The 20,891-nt window shown below is 46.3% G+C and overlaps 1 protein-coding gene across 2 annotated transcripts in view; it reads right to left on the minus strand.

The window, feature by feature from the left end:
• The window catches only part of ERMP1 (endoplasmic reticulum metallopeptidase 1), a 45,253-nt gene extending 25,141 nt beyond the window's left edge, over positions 1-20,112 (minus strand). Inside the window, exons 1-5 of one of the 2 annotated variants that reach the window (XM_047829169.1) lie at positions 19,691-20,111; positions 18,021-18,322; positions 13,198-13,325; positions 12,494-12,599; positions 335-481 (exon numbers count right to left, since the gene is read on the minus strand). In XM_047829169.1, the coding sequence (XP_047685125.1) occupies positions 335-481; positions 12,494-12,599; positions 13,198-13,325; positions 18,021-18,322; positions 19,691-20,022 (1,015 nt within the window). In that variant the 5' untranslated portion in view covers positions 20,023-20,111. Of the gene's footprint in view, positions 1-334; positions 482-12,493; positions 12,600-13,197; positions 13,326-18,020; positions 18,323-19,690 lie in introns of both variants that reach the window. The other variant, XM_047829170.1, reaches the window with a different exon arrangement.
• Positions 20,113-20,891: the final 779 nt, after the last annotated feature.

Raw genomic sequence — 20,891 nt, forward strand, 5'->3', positions numbered from 1 at the left:
AACTGGCAAAGACAGACCACAGGCAAAGTCAAAGGCCCCTCAAGGAGGTACTGCCACCTGTGGGGAATGAAGTGCTAACCAGCTGCCCCCACCCCCCTGTCCCGTTCTGCCGCAGTGTGGGGCAAGACGACATGTTCTAGAAAAGGCAAGCATTTAAGTAGACCAGAGTTTAAAAGGAAAAAAAAAAATGCCAGGAAATCAGTTTCAGTGAGTCAGAATATACAGTTCTCCCGTAGAAAACATGCTTTCAGAAAAAGCTGTTTCCTCACAAACTCGCAAAAAACAAAACTCGCTACTGGTTAATTGCTGTCACGCCACAGCCCACAACAAATACCTGGTATGTTCCCAAAATCCCTGTAGATGCGGAAGTCGGTGTCTGAAGGAATGATCCCACTCTGGAAAACCTCCTGGGCCACCACTGACGCAAACGGGTGTTTAGCGGCAGAAACATAGGCCTGGACCAGCCACGGGTTTTCAGGACCTACAAGGACAGGCGAGGACTCAGGCAAGGGAACGTGGTCATGTTTTAACACACCCAAAACGGTCCTGCGGTGGTCTGGGGAGGCAGGTCCAGACTTTGTTTTCGTCTTTTTTTCTGTGTTTTCTAACACTTCTCTGATAAGCGTATGCAACTTTCACAATGAGAAATCACCTTTCAGAAAGCAAAATTATTTTTAATTATAAAGTAACTGCACTATGAAAAGTTTCAGTTTAAAAATGAGAACCCACACAACAGTCCATCATTCTACGACAAGTACTGTCACTTTTCCATCTTCAGTTGTCCTACAAACATCTGGTTGTGTGTACACAGCTGTACTCACAGGGCACGTGCAGTCTGTCCACTGTGCCTTCGCTTAACAGACTGAACACGTTCTCCTGAGTTGCCAGGTACTACAATTACCATTTTAATAGCTACAACTTTTCTCTAAAACACCCTAAGTTTTGTATTATTACCGTTTATATTTTTTATCATTATTCATAATTCCGCATAACATCTTTACGCATATACGGCTTTTTCAAATGCGGGAGATTTTTCTTTGGGACGGTGAGATAAACTGTATTATTGCTCACGGCTACTCTCTGCTCCCTCCCACGTGACTCATCACGCCTCCCGCAGAAGGAGCACGTCCACATCCTCACCCTGTTCCCTGGAGGTGTGGCCCTGGAAACTGCTCTGGCCAACAGACTGTGAGCGGAGAAACATGACCCTCAGCCGAGAAGACGCTCAGGGACCATCACACAGTCCCTCCCGCCTGCTGACTTTGGCCAGGAGATCAATATGTCCCTGATGGACGCTTCTCCTTTAGTCTGGGTCCCATAACGAAGGGCACACATGGAACAAAACCACGGAACGTTCGTAAGCACAGTTATTCAGGAACCAAAACGTACTGAACAAGATATAAGCCTTTGCTGTTGTAATCCACTGAGATTCAGGGATTGTTTGTTCCAACAAAATTTAGCAAAAAGTTGACTCTGATAGGCACATCAAGTCATTGTATTTCAGGCAATCTAAGAATATCAAGATGTTTATAACTTTATAAACAAATAATCAAATTGCTTTCCTACTGAAAAAATGATCATAAAAGGTGGAGATGGGGTGGAGTGTAACACTACAAAACCAAACGCCCAGGTGACCCAGATACTCGTCACCCGACACGGATTTTAAAACAACTATGATGAATATGTTCAGAAACACAGCAAGAATTTTACAAGTGCAATCTATCAAAAAAAAAAAAAGGAGTCAAATGGAAACCCAATAAAAACTGATGTTAAGAATTTTAATAGATGGTTTACTACCAGGTTAAACACAGCGGAAGAAAGGATTATAGAGCAAAAGAATTAGGACATAGAAAAAAAAAAAAAAAGGATGGAAAATATAGAAATGTATGGAAGAGACATATGTGGCACAGTTAGTTCCAGAAAAAAGAGGACACAGAATGGAGCAGAAGCAACGTTCTGAAGAAGTAACAGCCCATAATTTTCTAAAAGTCATAGAAAACATCAAACTATGAATTCAAAATGCTCTATAAACCCCAAGCAGGATAAATACAAAGAAAAAAATAGACCTAGCATTAAGATCTTTGCTTTTTTCTTTTTTGACACCAGTATTTTTTATTTAAATTCTAGTTAGTTAACACACAACCCACTGATTCCTCGCTGAGAGACAACACCCAGTGCTCATCCCAACAAGTGCCCTGCTTGATGCCCGTCCCCCACCCAACACCGTGCCAGCAACCCTCTGTCTGTTCTCTGTATTTAAGTCTCTTATGGTTTGTCTCCCTCTCTGTTTTTATCTGATGTGTGCTTCCCTTCCCCTGTGTTCATCTGTTTTGTTTCTCAAATTCCAAGTATGAGTGAAATCACAGGATATTTGTCTTTCTCTGACTTTTTTCGCTTGGCATAATACACTCTAGTTGCATCCACGTTGTTGCTGTGGAAACAGTAAGAAAGTTCCTCAAAAAAAAAAAAAAAAGTTAAAATCAGAACTACCCTACCACCCAGCGAGATCTTTGCTTCTGAATACCATTATCCACTAAAAGGAGGTCTCCTTAGGAAATGGCTAATCCCAGCTCCGGAGCTAGGAAAGTACAAAAGCAGTCGTGCCAGGAGTGAGAAGTGCTCCAAGAAGCACCTCCGAAGGACGCAAGCTGCAGGGGAAGGGGCTACCGCCGGCCTAACTGGAGACAATTCATGCGTTAAGATGGCAGCAACAGAATACATCATCCATAAAATAAAAACACATGAAACATGGAAATAAATACACAAACAAGGGAGAAGAGAAAGTCTTCGAGAACTCCAACTAACAGCTACAGACGAAATGATGGAGCCAGAACTCTTAATACCTGGCTAACATCACGTAGAAATGCTTTGGAGCAAGAATCTCCATGTCTGCTGAAACAGGATCAAAGTCTCACGAGAAACAAGGTAGGTACAGTCTCAGACGGCCTATCACAAAGGGGAAAGCAGTTAGAAAAACCTGGCAAATACCGTCATCAGATGACCAGAAGTTACCATCATCGGTGCCCAGACAGACAGGAGATGCCTCCCGACAGGATGCACGGAGGACACAGATGTGAAAGGAGAAAGGGAAACAGCGGTGAGAAAACCTAGGTGATCAAATCTTACCATGTTAAAATACTATTACTATTACAATTAGATGTTAATAACCAAAGGTATACTATTAAAATACTATGAAGGAGCACCAGGGTGGTTCAGTCAGTTGAGCGCCCGACTTTGACTCAGGTCATGATCTTACGCTTCATGGGTTCGAGCCCCGCATCAGGCTCTGTGCTGACAGCTCAGAGCTTGGAGCCTGCTTGGATTCTGTGTCTCCCCCACTCCCTGCAACCCTCTCCCACTCATTCACACATGTGCGTGCTCTCTCTCTCAAAAATAAACGTTAAACAATTTTTAAATAAAATACTATGAAAACTTATGAAAAACAGGCAAAGCTCAACTAGAAAAGAGAATATCCTGAATAGCAGGACGATAATGTTACTCTGAGGTGAGAGAGCAGGTGCTGTATCTGAGAAGGGGCAGGTGACAGCCACCTGGAGGGTGTGACAGGAGCCTGGCTTCTCACCTGGGGCTCAGAGGTATGCACCTCACCATGACTAAGTTTTACACTTCTGTGTTTGTGATGTGTGTGTTATAGAATCACTGTGATATAGCTAATAAAACATGACAATAAAATGCTATTTGATTCTGGATTAGAGCTCTGATTTAAAAAAAAAAAACACAAAAATAGGGGTGCCTGGGTGGCTCAGTTGGTGAAGTGTCTCCCGGTTTCAGCTCAAGTCATGCCTGATCTTGGGGTTCATGAGTTCGAGTCCCAAGTCAGGCTCTGCATTGACAGCACAAAGCCCACTTGGTATTCTCTTTCTCTCCCTTTCTTTCTGCCCCTCCCTTGATCGTGTTCTCTCTCTCTCTCAAAATAAATAAACTTTAAAAAAAAAAAAAACTAGGTCATTATTGGAAATCATCTACTAAATAACGGTTTTATATTGTCATATTCTACGAACATCATAAATGTACTGTTATGAAGGGACATATCCTTGCTCTTCATCTACTGAGATGATTATATTGAGATTATAAATTGAGATGGTTTTTCTCCTTTATTCTGGTAATGTGTGAAATAGATTGATTTTCAAATATTAAACCATTCTCATTTAACCATTCACTAAAGTTGCAGGATATAGAATCTATATACAAAAATCAGTTACATTTCTCTACACTAATGATGAAGTGTGAGAAAGAGAAATTAAGAAAATAAATCCCACTTATAATTGCAACAAAAATAATAATATACCTAGGAATAAACTTAACCAAGGAGGTTAAAGACCTGTCCACTGAAAAATTTTAAGACATTAATGAGAGAAAATGAAGATTATTTACTTCCACAGATAAATGGAAAGATGATATTCCACGTTCAGGGGCTAGAAGAACTAATACTGTTAACGTGTCCGTAATGCCCAGAACAATATACAGATTCAACATGATCCCTATCAAAATTCCAATGGCATTTTTCACAGAAATAGAACAATTAAAAATCTGTATGGGAGCACAGAAGACTATGAATAGCCAAGACAATCTTAAGAACAACAATGCTGGAGGCACCACACTTCCTGATTTCTAACGATACTACAAAGCCACAGTAATCAAAACAGTAAGGCACTGGCATAAAAACAGATACACATCAATGGAATAGAAGAGAGCGCCCAGAGATAAACCCACACATACATGTTCAATCGATTTATGTGAAAAGAGCCAAGAACATACATATACCGGGAAAGAACAATCTCTTCAATAAATGGTGTTGCAAAAACTGGACAGCCACACCCAAAAGAATGAAATTGGAGCACTCTGACATCATACACAAAAATGAACTCAAGACTGATTAAAGATTTGAACATAAAACCCAAAGCTAGGGGCACCTGGGTGGCTCAGTCAGTTAAGCATCTGACTTCGGCTCAGGTCATGATCTTTGGCTTAGGTCATGTAAAATATGATCTGTGCTGACAGGTTGGAGCCCAAAGCCCACTTCAAATTCCATGTGTCCCTCTCTCTCTCAAAAATAAACATTAAGGGGCGCCTGGGTGGCTTGGTCGGTTAAGCGTCCGACTTCGGCTCAGGTCATGATCTCACGGTCCGTGAGTTCGAGCCCCGCGTCGGGCTCTGTGCTGATGGCTCAGAGCCTGGAGCCCGTTTCAGATTCTGTGTCTCCCTCTCTCTCTGACCTTCCCCCATTCATGCTCTGTCTCTCTCTGTCTCAAAAATAAATAAACATTAAAAAAAAAAAAAAAAAAAAAAAATTAAAAAAAAAAAATAAACATTAAAAAAAAACAAAACACAAAAAACAATGCGGGTTTAGTAATGTTCTTTGACATTGGTCTTGGCAATGATTTTTTGCATTTCACACCAAAAGCGAAGACAACAAAAGTTAAATAAATGGAAATATGTCAAGCTAAAAAGCTTCTTCATAGCAAAGAAAACCAACAAAATTAAAAGGCAATCGGCAGAATGGGAGAAAATATTTGCCTATCCTATATCTTGATAAAGGGTAGATATCCAAAATATATAAAGCACTCCTACAACTCAATGGCAAAAAAAAAAAAAAAAAAAAAAAAAAATCCAATTAAAACCTGGGCAAAAGATTTGAAGAGATATTTTTCCAAATTAAGACATCCAGATAGCCAGTGGGTACACGAAAAGGGGCCCACATTGGGGCGCCTGGGTGGCGCAGTCGGTTAAGCGTCCGACTTCAGCCAGGTCACGATCTCGAGGTCCGTGAGTTCGAGCCCCGTGTCCGGCTCTGGGCTGATGGCTCAGAGCCTGGAGCCTGTTTCCGATTCTGTGTCTCCCTCTCTCTCTGCCCCTCCCCCGTTCATGCTCTGTCTCTCTCTGTCCCAAAAATAAATAAACGTTGAAAAAAAAAATTTAAAAAAAAAAAAAAAAAAAAGAAAAGGGGCCCACCATCACTAATCATCAGGGAAACGCAAACTGAAACCACGACTTATCACTGCACACCTGTTAGAATGGCTTTTACCGAAAAGACAAGAGATGACAAGTGGTGTCAAGGATATGGAGAAAAGGGAACCCTGTGCACTGCTGGTGGGAATGTAAACTGGAGCAGCCACTCTGGAAAACAGCGTGGATCCCCACGGACACTGCGGCATTATCTACGATAGGATATGGAAATAACTTAAGTGTCCATCGATGGATGAATGGATAAAGAAAACGTGGAATATGTGTACGACGGAATGGTATTCAGCCACGAAAAAGAAGGGAATCTTGCCATTTGCAACAGGATGGATAGACCTTGAGGGCACTGTACAAAATAAGTCATACAGAAAAATAAATATCATATGCTCTCTCTTATATGTGATATCTAAACAAAAACCCAAACTCATAGATACAAGGAACAGACTGACAGCTGCCGGAAGTGGGGGCTGGGGGGTGGCTGAAATGGGTGAAGGTGACGGAAAGGTACAAACTCGAAGTTATGAAATAAATCAGTCCCGGGGATGGCACGCACAGCATGCTGACTACAGGTAATAATACCATACCATACCGGAGCTGCTAGGAGAATAGATCATAAAAGTTCTCAACACAAGAAAAAAAATTGTAACTATGAAGATGGATGTTAACTAAATTTTATTGTGGTGCTCACTTTGCAGTGTGTGCAAATATCGAATCATTTTGGAAACCCAAAACTTAAGGGGAAAAAACATCTCGTATTCTTGGAATAAGCTCAACTCTGTTGGAAAACATGTATACACACATACACACACGTTGCTGGATTCAGTTCGCTAATATTTTATTTAGGATTTTCACATCTAGGTATGGCAGTTATCTAGCAAAGCTGAGCAGATGCACACGCGGTGCCTCACTAATTCTACTCAGAGGTGAGCATACACGCACACGTGTACCAAAGACGTTCACAAGAACGTTCACAACAGCACCATTCCTAAGGGCCAAAACCCACAATCTAACATCACCGGTAGAGTGGACACTCTCATCACTGGAACAGTATTTAGCAATAAAAAAGAAGTCTGCCACACACAAGATAGATGCATCTTACAGACATGCTTCTGAGTGAAAAAGGAAGCCGTACGTAAGGGAAAACCGTGCGTGAGTCCGTTTGGAGAAAGTTCAAATACAAGCAAAATTAAACCTGTTAAGACAGAAGTCAGGATAGCAGTAACCTTGCTGGGAGGAAAGGCTGGGAAAGGTCACAGGGGAGGCTTCTCGAGTACGGGCAATACTCTTAATCTTGATGTGGGTTCTGGTCGCAGGATTATATTCAGTTTATAAAAACCCCTCAGGCTAAACACGCAGAGCCGCATGCTTTTCTTTCTCGATATAAGACAAAGACTCTTAAGATGTCAAGTTCATCTTCTGCACTGTGCCATAAAAAATACTTGCAGGGGCACCTGGGTGGCTCAGTCCAAGTTCTGACTCTGGCTCAGGTCATGATCCCGTGGTTCGTGAGTTCAAGCCCCACGTCGGGCTACGTCCCGGCAGCTCAGAGCCTGGAGCCTGTTCAGATTCTGTGTCTCCCTCTCTCTCTTCTCCAACCCCACTCGTGCTCTGTCTCTGTCCCTCAAAAATGAATAAACATTAGGAAAAAAAACCTGTAAAAAATGTAAGACCTGTCAGCAGGAAAGAAATTTACAGTTTTAAATATCCACTACCCGGCCTTCACCCGCTTAGAGAGCTCCAGCCCCGCTCCGGCTTCTCACTGATCACCTGCTGAGGCTGCCAGGTCAAGTTCTGGTGTAAAAAGGAAGACAGATGGGCAAGTCAGTCAGCTCCTGGGAGACACTCCCCAAAGTACAAACAAGGCAAAGGGAGCCCTCAGAGGAGAGATTCCAGAGCTGAGGATTTCACGCGGTGGCGAAGACTCTTGAAGAGCGGGCGCTAACACCACCCCAACTCTACAGATGAGGGACTAAGGCACGGAGCACCGTGTGACTTGTTCAAGGTGGCTCGCCGAGGGCGTGTACTCCGGGGGGATCTGAACGCGGGTCGTCCGACTAGAGCCTGTGCTGGGCGTTCCGGGAGCCCAGCAGGACAAAGAATTCCACTCCTGAAGGAGTTTGCACTAGATGAGAAGAGAGAAATGAGCAGTGGTCTGGGGGTGAAGGAGGTCAAAGTGGTTTCCCGAAGAAGAGAGGAAAGGCGTGTCGAGTGCGGATGGAAATGATCTGACAGGGAGGGAAAAATGAACGATGGAAGAGGGGAAAATGTGAGGTCACCATTAATACAAGCAGTCTCCCACGTGTGGACCTGGAAAGGGTTCTCAATTCTTCAGTCTTCTTAAAAGCCAAGAAGACTCCGCAGGACTCAGATCTGCGTGCGTATGTGCACTTACTTCTCCACGATCAAGTCCTACAAGTGGGTGTGTCGGACGGAAGCGTCCACACGTGTTTTCAAGGAGTCGCTACGGCCAAAGTGCCCCAAACCGCATCGATCCACGCTCCCCCGGGCACTGTACGCAACCACCTGTTTCTCTACATTCATCAGCGCTGGGCGGTAGCCTCCCTGCTTTTTGCAAATCTAAAATTCAAAAAATTCCAAATAAATCAATACAATTTTAAAGAGTCTTATTGTTAACTGAATTTACATTTTTTCTGAAATAAAAGCTTCACTACTTACTCGGGCAGTTTCTTTAAAAGTTAAACATTAATTTACCATACGAACCGGGAATTTCAGCCCCGGGCATCCCCCCGTAAGAAAGGAAGATGTAGGTCTTACACACAGACTTACACACAAATGTTCACAGCAGCATTATCCACGATAGCCTAGACGTACAATCAATCCAGATGTCCATCAACTGACAAATGGATCAACGAAATCCACCAGTCTAGACAATGGGCGTAATTCAGCCATAAAAAAGAACGAAGTACCCCCACGTGCTACAACACGGTTGAACCTTAGAAAATAGCACACGAACTGAAAGAAGGTAGACTGAGAGAGCACGGGGTCTCTCTTTGGGGCAAGAAGGAGATTCTAAAATGGACTGCGGCGATGAGCACTCAACTCTGTGCACAGATCTAGAAACCACTGAATCTTACCATAAGTGGGTGAATTACCGGGTATCTGGGGGTAGTAGAGTCACAGGGCATGGTACTGTTCGCCAGAGAAAAAAAGGAGTCTGTGACCCCTTGGCTTTTGGGCTTTCTTCTACTCGAGGTTGGTAGTATCTGAATTTCTCACAGGGCACAGATATTAACTGGTTTAATCTATGCATTTTATCACACCTTCAGAATTATTAAGTCAGCCTTACTGAGTCATGATATAAATCACTAATCTGATAAGCTAAGTCATTCCTTCATGCAGTCTGGCCCTTTAAAAACAATTAGGTAATAATGATTATTCCAGTCTAGTCACTAAAAACCCCGGATGAATCTCTGAGGGGACAATGGAGCACCAGAGAGAATATGTGGGTTTAAGCAAGAAGTTCCCAGGACAGGACCTGTGCCTGTTTAAGGAACCCAGCGGAACTCCAAATCCTGGAGGCCTTCCCCTCTTCTGGTCAAAGTGGAGGCGAGGCTGACTCGCTCCGGGCGGCGGCACCCGCGGGTGAGACACAGGGAAAGGCACTGAACGTCAGAGCCCGGAGAGCCAGCGTGTGTGCGCTGCAGCCACCAGGATCAGCCCCCAAACCTGGAGGGAAACGCGGCCTAGAAACTCGGAGACAGGAGGGAAATACTCTCTCCAAACCTCCTGCAGGACGCCCCTCCGGAAAATATTACTTTTCAAGTGTGAGGATTTTCTTTCCGCACGAGTGAAGCACGTGAACTGCACGCACAGTCAGTCCTCCGACAGTACGGCTCTGAACTGGGCCCACTTCTATGTAGATTTTCTTCAATGAACACGTGCAATGCTGTAAATGTATTTTCTCAACAACACTTTCTCTAGCTCGCTTTATTGTGAGAATATACAACACACACGACACAAAGAGCAGGGCTTCACCGACTATCTGATCAGTTAGGCTTCCGGTCTGCAGGAGACTGCACTAGTTAGCTTTCGGGGAGTCCAGAGTTACACGCAGATTTTCAACCATGCAAGGGGTCAGTGCCCCTAACCCCTGTGCGGTTCAAGGTCCGAGCATCAACTGCATACTGCTAACTGGTAACAAGTCTGTTCTTTGCCTATTGTTAAAGTAATCATATGCAATGCAAAAAACGTAAACAGTACACAAAACTGTAAGGAGTAGAAGTAAAGCAGTAATGACATTCTGGTTCTAAATTCATGAAACAACGGAGAGGTCAGAATTTTCACATTTAGCCCCATCCTCTGCTCCAGTGACACCACCCCTGCTCCACCAGGCGACACCCCCCAGCCGGCAGTGACTCTGAGGGCAGTTTGTTTGACTCTTTCCAGACAATACAATTATATCTAAAATGCATGCAATCGTGCAATTTTTATGTAAAACTATCTACATTTACTGAAAAGAACACCGACTATAGGCTAGTCACACCTAGTAAAACTGAGTACTCGATACATGGAAATGAAGGAATTAACTTTGCTCTAGATCTAACCTGCCCTAGGTAGAGGTGTTTTAACCTCTCTGGACTACATACGGATAAAATATATTTTTATACACACGCACAGCATACATTCAGGAACGGTACAGACCCAACCTTAAGACCGGCTGTGATTCGGGTCCCGGGAGTACGGGGCCAGCGTGCTGGGACAACGGCCGAGCATGTGACACACAGCACACTTCTGGGGGGGGGGGGGGGGGGGAAGCATACGAAGACGTGCTCCTGCCCGTGCAGGGCCCTGACATTTTCGCCGGAGGACAGACGCGATGTCAGCTCTGCTTACGGAATCTTCTCTTGCTGCTTTTTGACCTGGTGGTTGTTACGAGTAGTCCTCCTATACTGACTGAGCCCCAGAACTAGAGGGGCCGGGTAAGAGTGTGGCATCTGCTGAGCCCTACGGATACTAAGACCAGCTCCTTCTCAGTAGTCAGCTGAGGCGTAGAACACACAGGAAGGTCTGAGTCAGAAAGAAAGGAGCGCTTTGCTCCTCATCTCGTGACCTTGAGATTCTCAGAGGTTAGCTGGCCTAAAACATACAACCATTTTAAACAGTGAAAGTCTAAGATAAGTTGCTTGGAGAATATTAAAATACGGTTCTGTTTAGCTTGTATATAAAGACGTACTCGGCACTCAGCGCATCTTAACCAATACCATGTGTGTAGAGGGCACTAAAAACCGAGTTCTCCATCTGCTTACTCACTTTTCCTGGCCCATCTCAGACTCCTCACTGTAGAACGTCTACCAGATACCGTCTGTCCAGTTACAATGCACTATCCAAATTCCTAACACAGAGGGGAAATGGCAGGAAACTTCCCAGACCAGATTTTAGGAAGCCCAGAGCTTTGAACTCTGTTACGAAAGATGACAGGGGCTGGGGCGCCTGGGTGGCTCAGTCGGTTAAGCGTCCGACTTTGGCTAAGGTCATGATCTCGCAGTTTGTGAGTTCAAGCTCTACATCAGGCTCTGTGCTGACACCTCAGAGCCTGGAGCCTGCTTCAGATTCTGTGTCTCCCTTTCTCTCTGCCCCTCCCTCTCTCTCTCTGAAATAAAGATTAAAAAAAAATTTTTTTTAAAGACAAAGAAAATGACAGGGGTGCCTGCGTGGTTCAGTCGGGTTGAGCGTGACTCTTGACTTTGGCTCAGGTCATGATCTCACGTTTGTGAGTTCAAGTCCTGAACTGGGCTCTGTGCTGGCAGCGTGGAGCCTGCTGGGGATTCTTTTTCCCTCTCTCCTCTCTGCCCCTCCCCTGCGTGCTCTCTCAAAAAAAAAAAAAAAAAAGATGACAGATGATACTAACTTAATGGATGTTCCCCTTGTAATTTATAATCTTGTTATCCTTTAGAAATTAAAAACATTTCTCTGGCTGAAGTATTACTGAATTCTGTCACATTCAAATTAACTCTAAGATAAATTTAAAGCCCTTTTCCTCATTTCAATTCAGGAAATGACTGTCATTTAATATTACTTATATCATAATCATCCATAATGGATACAGGTAAGTCCACCGCCTACATGACAATCTGGTTGGTGGTTAAGAACACGGGTCAGGACCACCCAGGTCCAACCCCGCTGTGCCTGCTCCCAGCTGTGAAACCCCGGGCCGCCTGACATGTCTCCTGCCTTGGTTTTCCCATCTGCAAAATGACGGTAACGACCGTACTTCTCCCTCAGGCTGCTTTGAGGATTAAGTGACATGACAAACGTACAAGGCTTTGAACACACGGGACGTGTGATCAGCGCAGTGTGTCAGGGGCTGGTCATATCACCTTGTTAAAACCTCCCGACGACGACAAACACAGACTACCTCACGCTCCAAAAAGAACATTCACTTCATTAGGGAAATTCCTTATGTTTGAAGAACTTCCACTTCCACAAATACGAGAACTGCATTAAAGTACACGACGCAACTGCATTAAAATGTAAAATACGGCTCACGTACCTGTTTGGAACACAAGCTCTTTCCCTCCCACGCCCGCTGCCTCCAGGTTAATAAATGCACGAATCAGGCTGGCCCAAGGGTGCTGAGTTATGAAACCATGACTGGCCTGAATAAGAAGGAAATAAAACAGATGCAGGTGAAACAATCTTAAATTATCAAAGTCTTTCTTTGGTTTATTTTAAAGACAGAAGGTCTACGTTGACAAGGGGAAGAGGAAACTCATCGTTTTTTTCAAAGGCAGGACCTGAAGACACCGATCTGTGTCTCTACGCACACTGGCCGCGTGCAGCTTGCTGAGTGGAAAGTCACCATCGCCGAAGGCAGCCTGACTTCCGTGAGCGGTGCCAAACAATGCCCGCAGTAAGTGTGAGGCCGGGCAAACCAACAGAAGAGAAAGGACAATCCGCATGCTGTGTGCCTGCCTCGAAACCTCTCTGACGCCCCAGGGTCACAGAAAACCTGACATGTCTAATTACGCCATCACAAAGCCCTTGCAGGACTCAAACGCTGACAAGATGACGTGAGTGTGCGAGTACTGAACCCGTGTACACGGCGGCTGCGGGGTTTTTACAGCACCGCCACGGACGGTATTTCTTTTGCACATCGTCTTACGATGCTACTCAAAAGCATGAGCGAAATGCCTAAGCGCGAGCTACGGTCGTCATCGTTGTTCAGGTCTAGTATTGAAGAGAGTAAACTCTCACTTGCAAGACGTTTTCCTCGGCACCATTAAAGAGAAATATGACAGCGTGACGCAGGGCTTCTGAAGATGTCGACAAGACACGGAGCACTTCCAGCATCACTGAGCAGCTCACTGCATCATCGCTGGCACCTTCAAATCAGAAAGAAAGATTTGCTTCTCAGACTGAAGGTTGGTTGTTTTACATTTATTTTTTATTTGAGAGAGAGCGTGCCAAGAGCAAGGGAGAGGGACAGAGGGTGAGGGAGAGACAGAATCTTAAGCAGGCTCCGTGATCAGCGAGGAGCCCGACGCGGGGCTCAATCCCACGACCCTGGTGTCATGACCTGAGCCGAAATCAAGAGTCGGACGCTCAACCCGCTGAGCCGCCCGCGAGCCCCGCTACTCAGATTTTAAAACTTTTATGGTGTGAACCGTCATGGCTAGGAACGGTTTTCTCGTCAAGAAAGCACCACGGGGCGCCTGGCTGGCTCAGTTGGTTGAGTGTCAGACTCCAGCTCCAGTCATGACCTCACGGCTGGTGAGCCCAAGCTCCTTATCGGGCTCGTTGCCGTCAGCACAAAGCCTGCTGCAGATCCTCTGTCCCTTTCTCTCCCTTCCCCACTTGCACTCTCTCTCTCTTTCTCAAAAATAAACAAGACACTGGGGCGCCTGGGTGGCGCAGTCGGTTAAGCGTCCGACTTCAGCCAGGTCACGATCTCGCGGTCCGGGAGTTCAAGCCCCGTGTCAGGCTCTGGGCTGATGGCTCGGAGCCTGGAGCCTGTTTCCGATTCTGTGTCTCCCTCTCTCTCTGCCCCTCCCCCGTTCATGCTCTGTCTCTCTCTGTCCCAAAAATAAATAAACGTTGAAAAAAAATAAATAAACAAGACACTTTAAAAAAAAAAAAAAAGAAAGCACAACACTGGCTGCAAGACCACAAGCACATCTGTCACTGCCAGCTGACAAGGGCACTGGCCTGCGCCGCCTCACTCCATGACGACAGGGATCCTCATCCGGTCGGCCTGCTGACTGGTCTAGAACCGTCCCCAGCCGAGAGCAGTCACTTGACTCCTATCTGTTGAACCATCAACCAGGCAGGATCTCAGTTAACTGAAAACCCGAATTCCTCCCTCAAGCCCGGGCAATCTGGTCCGCCCTTCATCCTCACTCCACGCCCTCTGGGATATTCTCACTTCTGGGGTTCTGGCTTCCTCCATCATCTCCCGCACCACCACGACCTTCCTGCTTCTTTTCCTGCCAGGATCACAAAGCTGCACGTCACTCCACTTTCACAGAGCGGGTGGTCTGGGTGACGGAGCATTTTGTGAAGATTATGTGATGAAGGGGATCATGTGATGAAAAAGTACAGAGACGACATCAAATCGAGTAAGACACAGGAGAGGAGACCAATGACCTGAAGAGCCTCCCTGGTCCCCGTGCTGAGAAATCTGCAGAGGACCTCATCAAAGCACTTCACTTCTTCTTGACTCAGACACTTCATATATTAATTAAACATGATTATAAAGATGACTTTAATACCCTGATTTTTTAAAAGCACTGTAAGAGGTAGTTAGACTAGACATCTGAGGATATTGGGGAATTCTCGGTAAGTTTTTACTTTTTAGGTGAGATAATTCATGGTGTTACGAGCATGCCCAAAACGAATCCTATCTTTGGGTGGGAGCAGACTGAAATACAGAGGACTGAGTACAGCTGAGATCTGCTTCAAAATTCTCAGGGGTTGCAGAGGGGAAAGAAACCAGACCGGACCTTTGAAGTCGGCTGACAGGTATGCTCAGGTTAAACAATTCTGGTTTTACACGTTTGAAATTGTCCATAATAAAAAGTTTAAAGAGTAAGCCAAGTAAATAGACATAGTAATAACCCAGGCAGAAGCATTTCTGGGTGTGCATATTGGGAGGCAGGGTGCTACAGAATTCAGTGTGGGTTTCAGAGCAAGAAAGACTTGGGCGGTAAGTCCTAGCTGTTATTTACCCTACAATTTCCTCCTGGTCGGTCTGGAGGGCAGGGCCAATGACGTTTATTTGAGGTGTGTCAGGAGGATTACAAGAAAATGTGGTCCAATCCAGTGCTAATTGTTCCTTCTTCTCTTTACAAATTTAAGAAGGGCTCTGCAGCTGGCTAAAATGCTCATTTTGGGGCTATTCAATTCCAGACCCATTCCTACTCAAGGAGAAACCACTTATCAGCTGTCCTTGTCCTGGTGGTGATCACCAGGTTGCATTTGAATCAAAGTGAACCAAAGTAATAATTATCTAATTACCATCAAGCAGGAAGCATAGGTAGCTATCAGTAAGAAGTAACACATTCCTACAACCAAGTGAAATTCATGGTTTTTCACTTTGACACTCTGAGTTACTTTAATGTAAACAGCAAACAATAAATTTTTTTTTAATTTTTTTTTTTTAACATTTATTTATTTTTGAGACAGAGAGAGTGAGCATGAACAGGGGAGGGTCAGAGAAAGAGGGAGACACAGAATCTGAAACAGGCTCCAGACTCTGAGCTGTCAGCACAGAGCCCGACGCAGGGCACGAACCCATGGACCGTGAGATCATGACCTGAGCTGAAGTCAGATGCTTAACCGACTGAGCCACCCAGGCGCCCCTAAATTTTTTATTCAAAGTGAGAGAGAAATTGAAAGAAATATATATAGGACTGATTAAAAAGTTAAACTGTCCACTTATCTTCCTTTATTTTAATGGTTCTGGCACCTGAGAAGAGGACTAAAGAAGGGTTAAATGCCTTTAAGAAAGCAAAGACAAGTTAGAGGACAGTATCTATAAAGGCTGGGTGGTTTGTCAATATCCCTTTCCACTTAGAATTAACCCTGAAATTGAAACCACCACTAAAATAACTCCACGTCTCTTCTACCAACAACCTGGAACCATGCAGCAAAACCAAGAAGAAACTTAAGGCTTTTCTGTGGGTAACATTACTCTGAATTGGTATCAGTTCCTAAGTTCCAGATACGCTGGTGAGAAGAAAGGGTGTAAAAAAAAAAAAAAAAAAGTTGAAAAGCACAGTCACAAAATAGACTATCACCTACATCCTTTCAATGGATGAACTAAGTGAAACATGGGGATTTTTTTTTTTAACAATTTGCAATGAACAGAAATTTTCCTTGAGATTGTCGGCTAGGTATTCGTAGACAATTTTAATTAAAAATGGGTTCCAATGACCCACAAAATTGCCATTCTTTCATTCCTGGACCCCATGTATGTGATTTATGACATCTGGCACCATGTTTCTGATACTCATATACACATCTTTCTTTTATAATGCTCTTAAATGACCCTGGTGTTAATCTGTCCCACCCAAGAATTTAAGCATTATAATAGTGGGCGTAGGGGGACACTGATTTTACAGCTTCTCTGAAACAGGCATGAAGGACTACTGGTTTCCCTAGCACACACAAAGGTATTTGTGACTTTATAAAGCAGATGTCTACACACGGACACTCGAAAAAGCACGTTATCTTCTAAATGCAGTTGGCAAGCTTTCTGATTAAAGAAACCCTAGTGTGAGTCATTTCATCAAGCAAATAAATTCGACCTTCTGTATAACTTTTGTATCTTGTGTTTTATCTTTTATATCTGGATATTCCTTTGAGCCTGCTATGGGTTCGAGCAATCCAGAAATATTACAGTCAAGTAACAATTATTAGGAATTAATCTCCATTTTGCAGATCAGAAATGGAGCAGAGAAGAGGTTAGGTATTTTGCCAAAAGGAACTTAACTATACTCTCCTTCCTTTCAAATGTAGCTCAAATAATTGGCTGACCAGAACCGCAGCCTCTGGCACCACCTCTGTCTCTGATCAGTGGTGACCAGCTAAGTTTATTCCTGTGACAAAAGACAGGGTTGAACCGGACAGCACCAGACACTATCTCACTTCCTCCATCTCTAAAGTGCCAGGATTCCACTGCAAAATGCTACTATTTTCCATCTGTCCCTACTTCAAATCTAGCTACTGCACACATTTCTCTTGTGAATCTTATTTTAAAAAATGGAACTTCAATTTAGGGAATTCTCCTTCATTCTACAAATGTTTTATCGTGTCAGGCACCATCCTGAACATCAAGTATTCCATTGTGCCAAAGTATTTTCAGAGCAAGATTTGTGGATCAATGAGCTCTTCTAAGAGTATGGCATCCCCAGTGGGCCCAAATCCTCACTTTCCAGGGTGACAGACTCTGCTAGGGGAGCTGTCCCCGGAAGCCCTCCCTCCCTTGAAGGCGAAACCTATTCCTTCATCCCAAATGCCCACAGCCTCCTACACCACGGAGCTGAGTAAACACCAACGCGGCAGAACCTAACCCCAGGACTCAGGGACACACTCCTGCACCCTGGCAAGGCAGCTGTGATCTGCTCCCTGTACAGTCACTGGGCAAGGCAGCTGTGACACACTCCCTGTACAGTCACTGGGCTGCTGGCCCTAATGAAGGAAGGAAGGAAGGAAGGAAGACAGAGAAAGAAAGAAAGAAAGAAAGAAAGAAAGAAAGAAAGAAAGAAAGAAAAAGAAAGGAAGGAAGAAAGGAAGGAAGGAAGAGAAAGGAAGAAAGAAAGGAAGAAAGAAAGAAAGAAAGAAAGAAAGAAAGAAAGAGAAAGAAAGCACTTGAGAGAACAGTGAAGGTTTGGATCTTAAACTAAATGATACTATTCTAATTATCTTCAATTCCATCACGCTGAAAAACAGGTTTGTCAAAAAAATAATACCACCCCCCCAAAATGGTGCCCTACAACTGCCCAAGCAGCTTGGGGGTTGGTAAGCTCTCTGGGTGTACTCAAGTCCAACTCCAAAATGACTGAAAGTCAGGTACGTACCTGGGGAGTTGGCCACGGAGTCAAAATGACAGTTAGCCAGGACAGCATGCTGGGCCCCGTCCCTGGGCTCCAGCTTTACCACGACGTTGGTGATGTTGTCATAGTAGCTTGTAAAACCTCCCAAGAAGTCAATGCTAAAGGAGCCGGTGGGCCGTTGGACATCTACTGAAATCCTGTGAAGGCTGCTGCTTTGAACTTCAATCAATTTAATCTGTTCCAAGAGGTAATGGACGGTCAGAATCTCATTTTCTGGACTTCCTGTAGTCCTGGGGCCAATGGATGTGATGTGTTCAAGATAATCCCTGGAAGGAACCAAAAGAACGATGATGACAAGGCGTGCCAGGCTTGAAATGAATGCTTAACACAAGGCAACTTTTCCTGACCTCCCTCCCATCCCCCCCTCACCCCCGGCAAAAGCCAGTTCTTTGACCTCTCACGTACAAAAAGGCTTTTATTATTTCAGGTACCCTGTGAAAAATCCCTTGTAAAGTTCCATCTGTTTATTATGCCTTCTGTGAGTTCCTCCCTTCAGTTTTCCCGATCCGCCCCGCTCCCAAATGCTTCCTATCCCCATATCAAACCAATACAAAGACTAGGGACTCGACTCAAAACGTGTGGCTGCTGCAGGCTGGACAGACAGAATCCGGCCTCACTGAGCTTCGCCCTGGAGAGTTACTGATTCTAAGTAGCAGAAGCCAATGAGCAAAGACAAATAAGTCAAGAGGTTAAATAAGCAAAAACAAAAACAAACTTCCGATCGATGAGAAGGTCAGCCCTCTCCACGGTGTGCACACTGAGCCTAATAACAATTCAGGCCCAAGCCAACCCTACCCCTAAAACAAACAAAACAAAACAAAACAGAACGTGTTATCTTTTCACTACATTCCAAGTGGGCAAAAAGGGAGTGGGGGAGGTGTGCTCCAGAACGTCTTTAAGAAAATAAGCTTCCAGCACTTTGTATTCCAAAGTTTTTAAAACACCGAGGCTGCTGAAAACTATGCTAGCTTGTGATTTTAGGAGCTTTGACCTACTTAGGGTTACAATACCTTTAAAGGTCTCTTCTTGAATTTAAAACAAAAGCAAAGAAAACCACCAAATCTTACACACCAGGGGCCCAAGGGCACGCTCCAAGAATCTGAGAACCCCCGAAATGGTAGAATTTTGAAGGTGCAGTCCTCCGGAAGCCCCCCACGGCTTACAGGTGTGAGGACCGTGACCCTCCGGAAGTTAAGAGCACCGCGTTATCCCCATTATCACCGTCCCACCCAAACCGAATTTATCAAACGGTCTAGACACACAAATTTCACTCCCCATTTCATACGGAATGCAGGAAGGCGACTAAAAAGTGGAAGTTGCTCCAGAAGATGGGGGGTGACTGTCAACCCTCCACGCGCCCGGCAGAACCGAGGCGAACAGGCCGGTGCAATACGCCCCCCGGGCCACCCCGGACCGCACCGCCGGATCCACAGAGGGCCACGCCAGCTCCGCGACCCGCACGCGGGGACTCCGGCAGAGGGGCGCGCGCGGGGCCCGCCCCGCCCCACGTGCGGCCGCGCGGCGCCGGCGAGCCCGGGCGGTCCCGCGGGGCGGGCGCACGCAGGTGCGGAGCCCGGGACCCAACCGCGGCCGCGGCGGAGGAGACGCGCGGGCCGGGCGGGAGCGGCGGGTACCTGGCTTGGCGTGCGTCGAAATCCCCGGGGCGCCCGGCGGCCCCGCGCAGCACGAGCTGCTGCAGCGAGAGCTGCACGAGCGCCCGCAGCGCGAGCAGGTAGAGCGCCAGCCCCAGCGCGGCGCGCGCCTCGGACAGTCCGGTCCCCGCGCCCCGGCTCGCGTCGCCCCCCGCGCTCCGCTTCCGCGTCCTCGCGCCGCCGCCGCCCGCGTCCGCCGGCGGCTCCGGCGCCAGGGCCTCCCTCCCGGGCTGGGGCGCGGCCGCCGGGCCGTCCCGGCGCTCCCCGCCGACGCGGTGCCGCCTCACGGCCGCCGACTCCGAAGCCCACTCCATGGCCACGAGCCTTCACCCCCAGCCCCACCGCTCCGGCCCGCGACGGCCCCGGGAGCAGCCGCGGCCGCCGCAGCGCCTCCTAGTGAGCGGACGGAAACTGTAGAGGGCCAAACTTATTCTGATTGGCCCGGCCCGCCGCGACCCAACCTCTGAGGGCAGAGCGCCGGCGGGCACCGCGGCGGGGCGGCCCCGGGTGGGCGTGCCGGGTGCGCCCGCTCCCGCAGGGCGGCTCTGCCTGGTGGGGGACGGAGGTTCCCAAACGGAAAGCTACCCAGGAACCTGGAAACGTGAAAAAAGCGAGAGGTCGCTTTTCGGAGAATGCACACGGTGTACCGGGCAGGTTCTGAGGACGGGCGCTGGGAAAAGTCAGCTCCTGGCTCTTAAAATTAGAAGCAGGACTGCGCCCCGGAGGCCCAGCCTGACATTTCCACATACGCAATCCAAACACGCATCTTCCTGACCAAGCCAGGCAACCAGCACTGTCACGGTCTCCGTTTAACAGATGAAGAAAAATGACAGCCTTTATTTGCTGAGTATCTGCCCTGAGCCAAGCACTGTGCTTGGCGCTTTCGTACTTTACCTCGTTGGATCCTCCTAAGCATCCTGCTTTATTCCTACTGAATAGCTGAGAAACTTACCGGTAACCGATGAAGAACTTACATCCAGTTCAGTGGGACCCCAAAACAGCATTCTGCTCCACTGCTGAATATGGGTGGCACTCTGGAAAGGAAGGTTGGGGGAAAGCTCTTCCTCCCTCCATGTCACCAAGAGGCGGAGCCCTGGTTTTCCTGCAGATGCTCCCGACCATCTAGGTTTCTCTCTGCCTGCTGATGCATGGAGCCCCGCGGCCTCAAAGCTGTGTCTCCAGC

The sequence above is a fragment of the Prionailurus viverrinus genome, chromosome D4, assembly GCF_022837055.1.
Source record: "Prionailurus viverrinus isolate Anna chromosome D4, UM_Priviv_1.0, whole genome shotgun sequence".
Lineage (NCBI taxonomy): Eukaryota > Metazoa > Chordata > Mammalia > Carnivora > Felidae > Prionailurus > Prionailurus viverrinus.